At 37.7% G+C, this 16372-nt stretch overlaps 1 protein-coding gene across 7 annotated transcripts in view; it reads left to right on the top strand.

Annotated features, from left to right (window-relative positions):
• Positions 1–13812, top strand: part of Rxfp1 (relaxin family peptide receptor 1) — a 132612-nt gene extending 118800 nt beyond the window's left edge. For 4 of the 7 annotated variants that reach the window (XM_070012297.1, XM_070012298.1, XM_070012295.1 and 1 more), the window contains 7 exons: positions 369–440; positions 3396–3467; positions 4573–4644; positions 7683–7912; positions 8441–8851; positions 10158–10376; positions 12493–13812. In XM_070012297.1, coding sequence (XP_069868398.1) covers positions 369–440; positions 3396–3467; positions 4573–4644; positions 7683–7912; positions 8441–8851; positions 10158–10376; positions 12493–12800 — 1384 coding nt within the window. In that variant the 3' untranslated portion in view covers positions 12801–13812. The remainder of the gene's footprint in view (positions 1–368; positions 441–3395; positions 3468–4572; positions 4645–7682; positions 7913–8440; positions 8852–10157; positions 10377–12492) is intronic. The other 3 variants (XM_070012296.1, XM_070012300.1, XM_070012299.1) reach the window with 3 other exon arrangements.
• The last annotated feature ends 2560 nt before the right edge of the window (positions 13813–16372 follow it).

Genomic DNA, 16372 nt, shown 5'->3' with positions numbered 1-16372 from the left:
AGCCTAGTGTAATGAAAACCAAGGGAAATCTCAAAGCCCAAAGTTCAAGCCCTGGTACCAGCACCAGAAAAGATAAAAGGAGAGGAAGAGACAAAGAGGAAGAAGGAAGGGGAAGGAAGAAATACACATATTAATCTAAAATACCTCATAAAACCAGATTAAATGCCATAAAGTATTTAATCTTGGATTTAATATTTTTATTTTACTATTTGATTTTAATTAGTTTAATTCTTAATAGTTAAATAATTTAGTTCTTAAAAAAACTTTTTTTGGCAGTTGGTAACATTATTAAAGAGTTATATAATGGTTTTCTAGGGAACTGAAAAGTCTTTAGAAAATATATGACATGTTTGCACTTACTTCCCTAGGGATTTAGGAAGTAATAAGATTGAAAGTCTTCCACCACATCTATTTAAGGATCTGAAGGAGCTGTCACAATTGTAAGACTTAAGTTACTTTCACCACTTCATTTCTTTTATAATGATTTTAATTGGGCAAACTTCGCTTAACGTAAAGTTCCCCATCTATCAATCAATATATGGTTGAAAGGCATCAACATAACTACATCAACATGACTGTGCAGCCATCACCACCCTCTACCTCCAGACTGTTGCGTCTGCAAAACTGAAACTCAGCAACCACTAAACACTACTGCCCATTCTCCCTCCCCAATTCCCCCTTCCCCAACCCCAAACAGCAAATTCCACTTTCTATCCCCATGAACTGGACTAGTCTGAGTACATCTATAACTGCAATCATACATTGTCATTTTGTTACTGGTTTATTTACATTCATATAATGTCTTCAAGGTCCATTCATCCATTCATGTTGTAGCATATGTCAGAATAATATTGTATGCAATCAATACACACATACATATACATAAATATATAATACATTATGTTTATCCTCTCATCAATTAATGGTTGCTTCTCCCTCTTGACTGTCATGATCATGGGTACAAATAGTTCTTTAAGTTTCTGCACTTGATTCTTTGACCTGTATGGTGATCCTCAGCTCACAATAAGGTTACTGTATATGCACCCTAATAAAGCCATCATAAGAGCACAGAACTTCATACCTGGAAATTCTAGATACTGAAGAGGATGAGATCTGAGGATCAAGGTTTGAAGCCATCTCATAGGAGACAAATTCTCAAGACTTTTATTCCCAATTAACTAGCAAAATGCCAAAAGTAGAGGTGTGGCTCAAGTGGTAGAAAAAGCTAAGCAAGAGCATAAATCCCTGAGTTCAAGCCCCAGTACCAATGCAAAAGAAAGGAAGGAGAGAGAGAGAGAGAGAGAGAGAGAGAGAGAGAGAGAGAGGGGGGGGGGGAAGGAAGGAAGGAAGGAAGGAAGGAAGGAAGGAAGGAAGGAAGGAAGGAAGGAAGGAAGGAAAGAAGGAAGGAAGGAAGGAAAGAAGAAAGGAAGGAAGGAAGGAAGGAGGAAAGAGAGAGAGAGACAGAAATCAGAAGTAGAGCCATGGTAGAGTACAAGCCTTGAGCAAAAAAGCTCAGGGACACCACTCAAGCCTTCACTTTAAGTCCTGGGACTGGCACACACAAAATATTGCACTTAATGCATCTATCAGGTTTTTTTTTCTTGGTCATGGAGCCTGTACTCTGGGCGTAGGTGCTGTCCCTCAGCTCTTCAGCTCAAGGCTAGCGCTTTACCACTTGAGCCACAACACCACTTCTTGCTTTTTCTGCTTATGTGGTGCTGAGGAATCAAACCCAGGACCTCACGCATGCACGGCAAGCACTGAGCCACCTTCCTAGCTCCCACCTACCAGTTTTTTACTCTTGCTGTTACCAAAAATAAAAGACTGGTGTGATACCAAGTAAAGCATTTGGACTAGTAGGAGTAACTCCATTTTGTTTGATGTCAGTGAGCGCAGAGGAGCATGCCACTCCAAAGATATGGGCCCCTGCTCCAAATTTTCCAGCGTTCAAGGAGTTTTAAGTTGGGGAAGGGGGACATAGACATAGGACATCAGTAGTCTAGAGTTGGAAAAAGGTCATAGGAGCTAGGTCAACAGGATGCAGGTCCAAATAGACAAGTTTAGGTTGGAGAGGGAGATGCAAATTTGGAGAAGTCACATAGGTTAAGGTTGGATAAAAAAAAATTGCAGTTTCCTGAGAAAATAGAGGTCATACACTGAGGTTTAGAGATAACAACGGGAATTTATAGGGTTCAAGAGATAACAGTACACTTACAGCCATGGCACTTAGGGTTCAGTGATTAACAGCCATTGAGTGCCCATAATTCTTGGGAGTCATGGGGGTGGGGAGAATAAAGCCAAGGCCTTTTTTGGAATTCATACTTTGGTCTGAGAGGCGTAAGTTGTATTTTAGCCCCTTTCCCCCAGCCACCCTGACAACGCAACTGTATGCCGGACAATTTGCGATTGTTGAGCTTTTCTTCTTCTCTTTGTATTTTTGGGAGTACTAGGGTTTGAACTTGGGGCCTCATTCTTACTAAGCATGTGCTTTGCCAGTGGATCCATATCCCCAGCCCTTTTGCTTAGTTTTATTTTTTAATAGGTTTTGTGTTTTAGCTCAGGACCAGGCTCAGACAGTAATCCTCCTATTTCATTCTTCACATTTACCTAGAATCACAGGTATGCTCCACCACATCGAGCTTATTTGTTGATCTGTGCTCTCACTAAATTTTTCCCCTAGCTATCACCAAACCATCTCTCCATCTCTATCTCCAAGCAGCTCAGACTACATGTATATATCACTATACCAAACTTGTCTTTGAGACAAGGGCAGCTGACTTTTTGCAAGGCTGGCCTCAAATCATGATCTTCTTATCTCTACCTTCTGAGTAAATGGTGTTCCAGGCATGTACCACCATGCCTGGTCCTCGTTTGCCTACTTTTTGATATATTATTTTCTTGCTACTGATCTGTTTTTAAGCCTTATTTTCCCTATTAACCCAAGTTCAGAAATAGCTCTTACAAGAATCCAAGGCCCTAGTTTTTTATTTCTAGAATGAAAAGGAAGCGGAAGAAGGAAGAGAAAAAGAAAGTAAAGAAGAAATACTTGATTTATAAATGCTTCCTCCAATTCTTTATAGTCTCATCACTCTGCTCTTTTTCCTTGGCTATTCACAAGTGTTTCCATTCTTTCCACTACTGTAATCCCAGCTGTCTAAATTTGCTTTTACTGCCTATGTTTTGAGGGTGATTCCAAGAAGTACCATTGCCCAAACAATATGTTTTCTTCTAGTGGTTTTACAGTTCAGGCCTTAGATATCTTTAATCCATTTTCAATTGTACTATCCTCTTCTTTTTGTATATATGAAAGTCATTAGGTATGTCATTAGGCATGTTCTCTTTGCTCAAGAAATTATTAGAAATAACTTATTGCTACTTTTGTTTAAAAATAACAGGAATATTTCTTATAATCCAATCCAGAGAATTCAAGCAAATCAATTTGATTATCTTGTCAAACTAAAGTCTCTGTAAGTATGCACAGACAAGGTCATTTCATGATTGAATTATTATTTCAATACTAATAATATGTGTTTTAGTGTCTTTCAAATTACAAGCTTTATTTCTAGGATATAAGGCTCCTCACAAACACAAATGACTGCTCTACAGACTATAAACAATCTGACAGCAATTACTTTAATCTTACATATAAATAAACTAAAAGTTAAGTAATGAATCATTTATTCTCTTTTGCTTGGTAAGTAAATTGTTGGAAATACTAAATTGTTGGATTAGATTCCCTGAGGGCTTCTATGCACCTGTGCTCCATTAGTTGTAGACACTGAAAAATCTATAATGAGCATCATCACAATGAACTGTCTTTGGATATGTAAATCATGGTTTGCAACACACACACACACACACACCAAAACTCTGCTAGCACCTAAGCAATTTCTTAAAAATCTAAGCATCATTTCATCTCATTGGAGTGTTTGCTCAGTAACATGGCATTTATTAGAAGAAAATACTACTTAAAAATTATTAGAAAATACCAGGTGCCAATGGCTCACACCTGTAATCCTAGCTACTCAGGAGGCTGAAATCTGAGGATTGCCATTCAAAACCAGCCCAGGTAAGAAAGTCTGTGAAACTCTTACTCTAATTAAAAAAAAAAAAAAGCCAGAAGTAGATCTGAGACTGAAATGGTAGAATACAAGCCTTGAGCAAAAGAAGCTCAGGGACAGAACCCAGGCTCTGAGTTCAAGCCCCAGGATTGTCATGAAGAAAATGCATGTATTAGCAAACTTTCAATGATGTAAAACTCCTCTGCTGTTGTAAAATTACCCAAAAAATAATGTTCACTTCCTTTTCCACTAAGATTTTCTGAGCAGTTACACTTATCACACACAGTCATTGTGCCATGATCCAAGAGGATACAAAAAACATCGAATAGGAAAACTATATGTCAAAGAGAATACTCAAAATTAAGATTTAGGAAAGTGGAACTAGGAATGTTTTACTGGGAATGAATGTTAAGTAGAAGCATTTTATTACATTATCCTTCACTGGGACCCATTTTATTATGCTACATGTAACCTATATCCTTTTGACTGATTCTCAACTTGATATTTTCAGCAGCCTAGAAGGAATTGAAATTTCTAATATCCAACAAAGGATGTTCATGCCTCTTAGGAATCTCTCACACATGTAAGTAGGCATTGTGACTGATCTTCACCTTAATTTTATGTTCCCACTTGTATTTTGGTAATATTCATATCTGATGCAGCTAATCTATTCATATATTTTACTAATTTGCCTTCTGTTTACTGAATATTTGTGTCCTTGCTCCCAAATTCATATGCTGAAAAACTAACCCCAAAGTGATGGTACTGAAACCAAAAATTTACAATACCTGGATCAGCTCCTCCATTTCTCTGGTCCCAAGGATCCAAGTAAAACCATTAAGACTTATTGGAGAAAAGGATAAACAAAACTCCTACTACATAGGAAAGGTCCCAAGGGAGGACATTACTTGGGGTGCACTGTGTAGGGGTTAAAAAGGTGTCTCAAGGAGAGAACTACTTGACTCTCAAGGTCATTGGACAGCCTACAGGTTATGTGGGTTCCAGCCCCAATCAGAGAATCCATATAGCCTGCATGAGCTCTCACGCATTCTTTAGCCCCTTGACTAGATGACCATTCCAATGCACACTTCAGGGGTCCAATCAGCCCACTGATTACAGCAAATCTTCTAGAGGCAATGGGCCATAATGTGATGTCTAAGGTCTAATATGTGTGAGTACTCAAGGCCATGCTAATATGATAGCTAGAGGTCAGCATACAGGACTGCTCAAAGCCATGGTGATGTGATACCTAGTACCATACACACAAGATTGCTAAAGTGGTGATGAGGGATATAGAACCTCCATGAGAGAAAGCCTTTGACCTGATTGTCTAGCCAGGTAAATACTTGCTTAGTACGTACAAGGCTCTGGGTTCCATCCTCAACATGACAGGAAAAACAAAGAGATTCTAAAACATGTCCCTCCATCATGTAAAGACAAAGTGAGAACACAGTCATCTGTGAAACAAGAAACAGGACCTCACCTGAATGGGGTGTGCTACACCTTGGCCTTGGACTTCCAGTCTCTAGAACCAATGGGAAGGCACATTATTTTCAGACCACCAAACCTATGGAATTTGCTTTACAACAGTCCAAACCAACTCACACATGAATAAGGTATAATTAATTCAAAACTTTCAGTTTGATTTTGAGTTTTCCAACATCTGGTAAAATTTCATGGGAATTTTTTTGAATCCCAGGGAATTTCTTATACTAATAAAGATATTTTTTCCTGGTTCCAGGGCTTGAAGTCAGAGCCTCATTCTTGCTAGGCTTTCCTGCTCATGACTGCTATTCTACCACTTGAGCCATACATTTAGTCCAGTATTTTGCTAACTGAAGTGTCTTGGAGACTTCCTTGTCCAGGCTGGTTTTGAACCTTGATCTCAAATCTCAGCCTCCTGAGTAGCTAGCATTACAGGCATGAAACAGTCTACAAGATCACACACACACACACACACACACACACACACACACACACACACACACACACACACACACACACACACACACACACACACACACACACACACACAGCCGAACACTGTGCCTGTAAAGCAAATTGATCTAGTCTGAATTCAGTTTCTACAGTTATCAGAAAACATCCTAGCAACATACCTCCACTGAAGACACATTTCCTATGCAGATGCTAACATTCGCATTCATTTGAGAATTTATATCTGATGCCTAGTAGACACTCCATAAATGAAAATATCTGGTTATCCAGGTGATGACTTTACCAAGGGAGTCCTATTGGTGAAAGAATTCCCTCAACAAATGTTCATTGACACTATAGTTGTCTTCCAAAATCTAGAGTAAGTCAGGCATACTACAAACTAATTACAGATAACATACAGTCTATAACTGAAAAGTCCCCAAAGCCTAGAGGGAAATGTTCTTGACTTTGCTCTGGAGGTCAGAAAAACAGGTCCATTGCAAAAGCCAGGATGAGGCAACAGTGCATTCACAGGAAATTATGAAAGCCCATATACATAAAAAAGTTCATTGAACTAGTTCAATCTTTAGGTGACAAGCTATCCATTTATTTAAACCCTAAGATATGTCTGACTCTTGTATAGTTAATTTACCTGTTAGCTTTTCTTGGAACTAAATTTTTAGACCCCAGGCTTAAAATTCAGGAGTTCCAAGTTAGGTCTGACCACTCCCACTCATATGTCAAATAAAGAGATATAATGAAGGGCAGAGAAAGAAGATATATTATGTGGGAAGACAGCACTTCAATACACCTTCAGCTGTCTTCCAAAATATAGACAACAGCTTCAGATTAAACAGGGAGAATTTGGAGACAGTGGAGAGAAATATATGCATAGTAGTTAAGACAGTTCCAAGTTGAAGGTGTGGCTTGGTTTACCCTTAGCTCAGTCTTTGTCCTTCAAGAATTCTGGGGAGTTAAAATTTTATTACTGGAATGGAACAGGAATGAAGTAGTCTATGGAATTTTGGGCTTTTTGCTTGTTTGAGGGGGCAGTTTGCCTTCTACACAAGATTATTACCATTGAATCTTCCCATTTCTCCTGCAAACAAGTGATTGCAAAGGAACTGAAACAGAAAATAGCTCAAAACAAAGGACACAGATATATAAAGTTGAAGACTTGTAATTTATTCACAGGACTCAGCAAAAGCATCTTTGTGTGTATGTGTATATATGCCAATCCTAGGGCTTGAACTCAAGGCCTGGGCCTCTCTCTCAGCTTTTTTGCTGATGGCTAGTACTCTACCGCTTTAGCCACAGCTCCACTTCTGGACTTTTTGGTAGTTAATTGGAAATAAGAGTCTCAAGAACTTTTCTGCCCAGGTTGGCTTTGAACCTTAATCTTCAGATCTTAGCCTCCTGAGTAGATTAGAGCTGTAGGATTAGAGGCATGAGTCACTAATACACAGAAAAAGCATCTCAGAAGCCTCTCCACACATCTTTTACTGTGAAATCAAATGAATGAGAATTAGGTTCAAGTTAAAAATTTCTGAATTCCTAATGCTTTGCATTCATCTGAATCTCATATTAACACATTTTCCCCATTGAGGAAAATGTCGAAAATATCTATGGATGGAGATATTGAATTCTTTTCAAACTCTGATCTTTCACTTTCTCTTCATACTCCAGATATTTTAAGAAATTTCAGTACTGTGGCTATGCACCACATGTTCGCAGCTGTAAACCGAATACGGATGGAATTTCATCTCTTGAGAATCTTTTGGCAAGCATTATCCAAAGAGTGTTTGTCTGGGTTGTATCTGCTGTTACCTGCTTCGGAAACATATTTGTTATTTGTATGCGACCTTATATCAGGTCTGAGAACAAGCTACATGCTATGTCAATCATTTCTCTCTGCTGTGAGTACTTCTCAGTTAAAGAGGAACTACAGTTTTGAAATACAGGAAAAGCGTTGCTATAAATTCTGTCAGTGATAGAATAATGGAATTTTTAATTTTTCTGTGTGCATGTAAATGTGCATGCATGTGTGTGTGTGTGTGTGTGTGTGTGTGTGTGTGTGTGTGTGTGTGTGTGTGTGTGTGTACTAGTCTAAAGGCTTAAACTCAGTGCCTGAACTTTTTTACTTTTGTGTGTGTGTGTGCTCAATGTGTGTTCTATCATTTGAGCCACCACTCCACTTCTGCCTTTTTGGTGGTTAATTGGTGAGCAGACTCTTATCTGACATTATCCACTAAAAAGCCAAAAGTGGAGCTGTGGCTCAAGTGGTACAGCACAATCCTTTAGCAAGAAAGCTCAGGCTTAATGCCCAGGCCCTAAGTTCAAGCCCCAGTACTGTCACTCACACACTCAGACACACACAAATGCCTAATAAAAGTTCCATTATGCCTGTTTATTCCTCTAAACATGGATACTCTGTGACACTGTAGGTGCTGACTGCCTAATGGGAGTATACTTGTTTGTGATCGGAGCCTTTGACATCAAGTTCCGGGGAGAATACAATAAGCACGCCCAGCTGTGGATGGAGAGTAGTCCTTGTCAGCTCATGGGATCATTGGCCATTCTTTCTACAGAAGTATCAGTTTTACTCTTAACATTTCTGACATTGGAAAAATACATCTGCATTGTGTATCCTTTTAGATGTTTAAGACCTCGAAAATGCAGAACCATTACAGTTCTGATTCTCATTTGGATTATTGGCTTCATAGTAGCTTTCATTCCCCTGAGCAACAAGGAATTCTTCAAAAACTACTATGGCACCAATGGAGTGTGCTTCCCTCTTCATTCAGAAGATACAGAAAGCATTGGAGCTCAGATTTATTCAGTGGCAATTTTTCTTGGTAAGAAAATTTTATGCAAACAATGGGATAGAATTACTAACAATATGAAACTCATTATGCCTTCTATGTTTACAAATTTTTGTTTTGTACTGGGATTTGAGTTCAGTGCCTTGAGCTGACTCAGCTGGCTTTCCACATGAGCTGTTCCTCCAGACCAGCTTTTTGCTGGTAATTTTGGAGATAGAATCTAGTGGACTTTTCTACAGAAGGTCAGTCTCAAGCCAAGATCTCCAGGTATCAGCCTCCTGTATAGATAGCTAGAACAACAGGAATGCTACTGCTTATTTTGCATCTTCTACCCAGTTTTTCCTTACCATGAAGATAAATTTTATCAAAATACTCAACAATTTGGGGTTTCTTTTCCAAAAATCACTGCTTTGAAGCAATCAATAAAGGATGCTTCAAAAAATAAAAAAAGGACTGCTTTCTTTATTGCACTCAATAAAAGATGCTAAACTTGTGTTTCACATGTTCACCTGAATAATAGCAGACAAAATATACTGTGGGTCCTTATAAAAACACACATGATATTAACATAATGGTATTTGCTATGTTTTTTTAACTCACAGGTAAGCAACACAGATATTTTGCTAAAGAGCATATATTCTCAAAATGCAGCACAAAGTAATGCAATTGCTTCTTAAACTCAATAATAGAACACTTAACTGGCTCAAGATACTTGCTGAATGACTGTAAACTCCATTTTAATATGCCATTTTAAAATTAAGCATCTTATCATTGTTCATCACTTCAACAATATACCAACACAAAAGAACTGATAACTTCTGTGCTCCATAGTAATTGGGTTTTTTTTTTTTGGGGGGGGGGTCCAGTCATGGGCCTGAACTCTGGGCCTGGATGCTGTCCCTCAGCTCTTCAGCTCAAGGCTAGCGCTCTACCACTTGAGCCACAGCGCCACTTCCAGCTTTTTTTTCTGCTTAAGTGGTGCTGAGGAATCAAACCCAGGGCCTCATGCATGCAAAGCAAGCGCTCTACCACTGAGCCACCTTCCCAGCCCCGTAGTAATTTTTTATGTAGACAGGGTCTCAATATGTAGCCCAAGTTGGCCTCTCACTTACTATGTAGCTTAGGCTGGCCTTGAACTTGAGATTCTCTGGCCTCTGACTTTTAAGTGCTAGGATTACAAGAATGCAATACCATGCCCACCTTAATAAATCTTTCTGAGAAGCCAAAACACCATGCTATGGTCTTTGTATCTTTCATATTAATGCTTAAAGTTATGTTTTATTAATCTGCTCATTTTGTGAATATTTATATGTTATTAACATTCTTGTATTCCAAACAGGTATTAACTTGGCAGCCTTTCTCATCATTGTTTTCTCCTATGGAAGCATGTTTTATAGTGTTCATCAAAGTGCCATAACAGCCACTGAAATACGGAATCAAATTAAAAAAGAGATGATCCTTGCCAAGCGGTTTTTCTTTATTGTATTTACTGATGCACTATGCTGGATACCCATTTTTATACTGAAATTTCTTTCACTGCTTCAGGTAGAAATACCAGGTACAACTTTTCTCTTGACAAAGAAGTAATAAATGTTTGTGGAGTGTTCCGTGAAGACTATTTACATACTTAACACTAACTAATTTCAATCTAAGTCAGAACTACATGCACTTTAAGCTGCCATTTGTAATGGCTTACTGAAAGGCATTTATTTCTCTCCATAAACTCCTAAGGGCCAGGGGCATGGTTCAAATGGTAAAGTACCTGCCTTGCAAATTTGAGCCCTTTAATTCAAATCTTGTACTGTCAAAAAAAATCACAAATGCCTAAAAACAAAATTATTATCAGAACAAAGGAACAATGATCAAAATAATGAAATGCATGTGATTTAGAGCACATGACTTCAGATTGTAAGAAGGCATACAAGGATTAAGATCTAAATATAGCACACATCTACACTGACACTATTATTTTAACATCATAGCTGAGATGGTGTGGATGCTGTGAACACAATGTGGCAGAGACCCTGCCAAAACAAACACAAGATCCACATAACCCAATCATTCTTCCACTTCTGGATAAATATCCAGGAGAACTAAAAGCAGGGACTCAAACAGATTCATAAAGTTCATCAAGTACTGCAATACCATTCACAATAGCCAAAAGGTCCACACAATATCCATGGCTAGATGATGAGATAAACAAGACAGACAGATGCCAGTGGCTCATGCCTGTAGTCCTAGCTACTCATGAGGCTGAGATCTGAGGATCGTGATTCAAAACCAGCCCTGGCAGGGAAGTCCATGAGTCTTTTATCTCCAACAAAACACCAAAAAGCCAGAAGTAGAGCTGTGGCATAAGTGGTAAAGTACTAATCTTGAGGGGGAAAAAAGCTTAGTTTGTCTCAGCCATCTTACATGAGGTCCCTGGAGTGATCAAATTTATAGAGTGCATAAAATACTGATTGCCAGAGGCTGGAGAAGGGGAAAATGAGAGTGGTTGTTTAATAAGTATGATTCAGTTTAGGAGGTTGAGAAAATTTTAGAGATGGATGATGTTTTTGGATGCATAACAATGTGAAAGTACTTAATGCCAATGAACCATACATTTACAAATGGACAAAAGTTAGACAGCTATGGCAGTAAATGCCGATAATCCATACACTTGGGAGACTGAGGTAAGAGGATCATGAGCTCAAAGCCAATCTGGTTTACACAGTGAATGAGAACCTATCTCTATAAACCAAAACAGAACAATAATGAAGTTTGAAGCAGAAAACTTTGTTATATATATCATCAATAGTATTTCTATAATGCATATTATTACATTTTATATATAAATGATATATAAATATTTATTAGGTATGATATATAATCCAATAATATTTTTATAATCTTTATAAATTCACATTTTTAATTTATATGTGCACATAATTTTAATTTTCTTTGATCCCATTGATAGGTAAAAGTATCTTATAGATTATAAATAACAAAAAGGAACAAAAGAATTAATAATTAATTAATTAACAAAAATCTGAGTATTTGGTAGCTGTATATATATATTTTTCCCATATATGTTTAGCCAAAGATTTTTTTATAAATATTATCTTTAAGTAGTTGTATAAAGAGATTTATACAAAAAAATAGTTAATAAGTACAATGCATCTTGACCAATGTCATTGCTTCCATCATTGTCCCCCCACAAAGGTGGTTTTTTTAATCTAAATAAATACTTGATCAAAAGCCTAAAAAGGCAAACCTAGTTTTGAAATCAAATAAAAAGCAGAAACATACTTAAGATAAGTCTACAGATCCTGAACAATATTATTTGTATCGTCTAGAATTTAAAACATTTGAAAAGATATGATTTAAATACTAAACAATATAGTTTTTTCTAAAGTTAAATCATAATAGTCATCACTTTGTAGACAATGTTTCTATTAATGTCTCTACTTGATGCTCTACTTGGCAGAGTCCTGTTTCTTTAGGGCCCAGAACTCCTTCAAACCCTAGTACTTCAGAAAGATGTCCTAGAGCAGGGTAGACTTGATGTTTAATTATGTGACAGGAAGCTTAAGACTCAAAAGTGGGTTGGAGTAAAAGATACAAGAACAAAGATCATACAGGAAAAGGGTACCTATACTTTTGTGGATATTTATCTCATTTTTCTTTTCTAGGTACCATTACCTCTTGGGTGGTAATTTTTGTTCTACCAATCAACAGTGCTTTGAACCCAATTCTCTATACTCTGACCACAAGACCATTCAAAGAAATGATCCATCAGATTTGGTACAACTACAGACAAAGAAGGTCCATTGACAGCAAAGGAAGTCAGAAAACCCAAGCTCCATCATTCATTTGGGTGGAAAAGTGGCCCATGCAGGAGATGCCATCTGACTTAGGGAAGCCAGCTGCTTTTACAGACCCCTGTGAAATGTCACTCATTTCTCAATCAGCCAGGTTCAATTCCCTGTCCTGTCTCTGAAAATCTGAAACCAATTTCTTCACAGAGAGTACTATGGGGTGCTTCAGGAGGGACATACAGGAGTGAAATTAATGTCACAAAATTAATAATTTATAACAACAACTAAGACAAGTTAGATTACAAGGACCTGAGAAAAAATAAAAGTAGTCAGTTAACATCGAGAGAAATAACTGTATTGGCAATGTGTATATATTAGGACCTATCTTATTTAGGAAGTTAGTAAAATCTACTTCAGTGAGGAATTAATTCTTCTAACATACATTTACTGAGTACTCCCATACATGATAAAGTGCTAAAAGTGGACAAAACAGAACCTTTCACTCTGTAAACTGTGCTGAAACTAAAGACTAGACAAAGACATCTACAGCTCCTGCATTAAAGCACAGCTTCTTTGGTTGTATCAGCAAACACAAGAATCAGGATTAATTATTGCAAATAAGGGAAACCATGGGACCTATGTTTCTTTGGGCCTGGCTTACTTGACTTAATATAACTTTTTTCTAAGTCTTTCCATTTCCTAACAAATGGGACAATGTCATTCTTTCTGATGGAGGCATAGAATTCCATTGTGTATATATACCACATTTTCTTGATCCATTCATCTACTGAGGGGCATCTGGGTTAGTTCCATATCTTATCTATGGTAAATAATGCTGCAATAAACATAGATGTGCTAGTAGCTTTAGTATGGTCTTGTTTGTGATCATTTAGGTAAATGTCCAAGCAGAAATGTCAGATAAGATGATGTTAAGTGAAATGAACTCCAAGATAGGAACACAAGTGGTTTTTTTCTTCCTTGCTGTTGTTTCTGACGTATTTATAAGGTACCATGTGATTTTTTTTTTGTTGCTTTGTATGTCCCTCCCCCATAGTATAACCCCTGTTTTCACTATATTTGATGTTGATGTAATTTGGGGAGGGGAAGGGAAAAGACAATGTTTAAATAGGGATACAGGTTGACCCACTGCAACAATGAGATGTACAAGACGCTATGTTGAAAAACTTTACAATTTAGGCGGGGGTGAGGGGGGTTGAGGGGAGTAGGGGTGGGGAGGTGCAGTTGAGGAGGTGAGGGGGACGGGATGGTAGGCAAAAAACAAAGGAGGAAGCAACAGCGCTGGATAAGAAATGTACTCATTACCTTGCTCATGTGACTGTAACCCCTCTGTACAGTATTTTCACAATAAAAAATGTATTAAAAAGAATCAGGATTAAGGTTTTAGGACATTCAGTGTAATGGCATAAGAAAAAAAGAGTATTCAAAAAATATAACTATCCTCTTTTAAGAATGCTTATCTGTCTTCAAGTCTCCACACAATGACAGCCAATATGGCATATTTATCATTACAAACACAGGATGCTTAGCTATAAATACAAAAGCACCTGTCTCAATTCCTACCCAGGTTTCTTTTTGGTTTGCTTTAAATGAGCAGCAGTATATGGGATTGAAATGAAAAAGTAGAAGTACTGCAAAGTGTGAGCCAGAAAGGCAAAAATGAGAACATTTAGGTCAATGGAATAGCATTGAGAATCCAAAAATAAACACTTATTTCTAGGCCACTGGCACTTTTTTTTTTTTTGATGTTTTGGTGGAGATTTTTTGGTGGTGTGGGGTTTGAACTCAGGGCCTGGAACTTATGTTACATGCGTGTGCACAAACATTCATACCTGCCAGTACTGGGATGTCCCTTAGATTATTTTTGCTCAAGACTGACATTTTACTACTTAAGGCATACCTCCACTTTTGGCTTTTTAGTGATTAATTAATCTTACAGACTATCCTGCCAAGGCTGGCTATGAACTGGAATCCTTAGATTCCTGAGTAGCTAGAACTAGTCATGAGCCACCAGCAATTGACTGGGCTTTAGCTATTTTTCAACTAGATGTCTCCTTTTGTCCAAGCCTTGCTTGGCCCTACTTTCTCCTATTCCACATAGCTGGAATGATAGGTGTAAGCTGCCATGCTTAGCTTTTTTTGGTGGAGATGGGGTTTCTTAGATGTTTTCCTTGTGCTGCTTGTTTTTTTGAGCTAGGGACTCATGGTATAGCCCAAGATAGCCTGGAAATTACAGTCCTCAGTGCTGAGATTACAGTTGTGCACCACCATATCTAATCAATCGATTTGGGGGGGGGGAGGAGATCGGTTGTGAGGCTTGAAATCTGGGCCCAGTCACTGTCCCTGAACTCTTCAGCTCAAGGCAAGCACTCTATCACTTGAGCCACAGCACCACTTCTGGTTTTTCTGGTAGTTAATAGGAGATAAGAGTCTCATGGACTTTCCTGCCCAGGCTGGCTTTGAACTGCGATCCTCATATCTCAGCCTCCTGAGTAGCTAGGATTACAGGCGTGAGCCACTGGCGCCAATCGATTTTTAACAAGAGTACCATGGCAATCAAATGAAAAAATAAGTTTCTTCAGCAAAAGTTGCTAAGAAAACTGGATATTAACATGCAAAAGAATAAAGTTGAGCCAAAATTTTATATCATATACAAAAATTAACTCAAAATGAATTGACAACTATAATAGCTATAACAATAAAGATCAATGGACAGAATGGAAATTTGATTATGGGTTCTTAGATAGTTTCTTAGTTTCTTAGACAGTTTCTTTTTTTTTGTCGGTAGTGGGACCTGAACTCTGGGCCTGGGAGCTGTCCCTCAGCTCTTCAGCTGTAGACTAGTGCTCTACCACTTGAGCCTCAGCCCCACTTCTGGCTTTTTTTGCTTATGTGGTGCTGAGGAATCGAACCCAGGGCCTCATGCATGCAAGGCAAGCACTCTACCACTGAGCCACCTTCCCAGCCCTCTTAGACAGTTTCTTAGTTTCTTATGGGTTCTTAGATATGACAGCACAATCATCAAAAAGAAAATATTAAATTAGACTTCATCTAAATTAAACACGTTTGTACATTAAAGGAGATTATGCAGTCAAGAACCAACCAGGATAAGAGAAAATACTACAAATTATATATCTGAAAAGGGCTTAATATCCAAATTGCATGCAGGACTCATAAAAAAACATTTAAATAGGAAAATACACACATGGTCAAAAATTACATGAAAAGACACATCAAGATACATGAAAAAACTTCACTAATCATTAGGGAAATGCAAATTAAAACTGCATTGAGAAAAACATTTCACACCTACTAGGAGGGCAGATTGTTGTCAATCAGTAAATAAATGCTGGAGACCATAGAAATTAAAACCCTTCTTCATTGCTAGGGGGAATGTAAAAGGTTTCAATCACTGTGAAAAAGCTGGCAGCACCGCAAAAAATTGAAACTATTACAGAGCTAGCAATTATATTCCCAGGCACAAATCCAAAAGAATTAAAAACAACACTCAAATAGAGATTTTATACAAATGTTTCTGGTAGCATGACTCATAATATCCAAGTGAAGAATGGTTAAACAAAATATATACATAATGGACTATTATTCAGCCAGTATAAGATATAAGATACATAAGATATAAGATTCTCATATATGCTACAACACTAAAGTTGTAATATAAGCCAGACCTACAGGATATTGTATATTTTACATACATGACAAATCTAAAATCAGCAAA

This window comes from Dipodomys merriami, unplaced genomic scaffold (genome assembly GCF_024711535.1).
Source record: "Dipodomys merriami isolate MVZ:Mamm:240054 unplaced genomic scaffold, mDipMer1.0.p SCAF_9, whole genome shotgun sequence".
Classification (NCBI taxonomy): domain Eukaryota; kingdom Metazoa; phylum Chordata; class Mammalia; order Rodentia; family Heteromyidae; genus Dipodomys; species Dipodomys merriami.
Note: the sequence above shows the minus strand (reverse complement) of the source record. Positions and strands in the feature narration are given on the sequence as shown.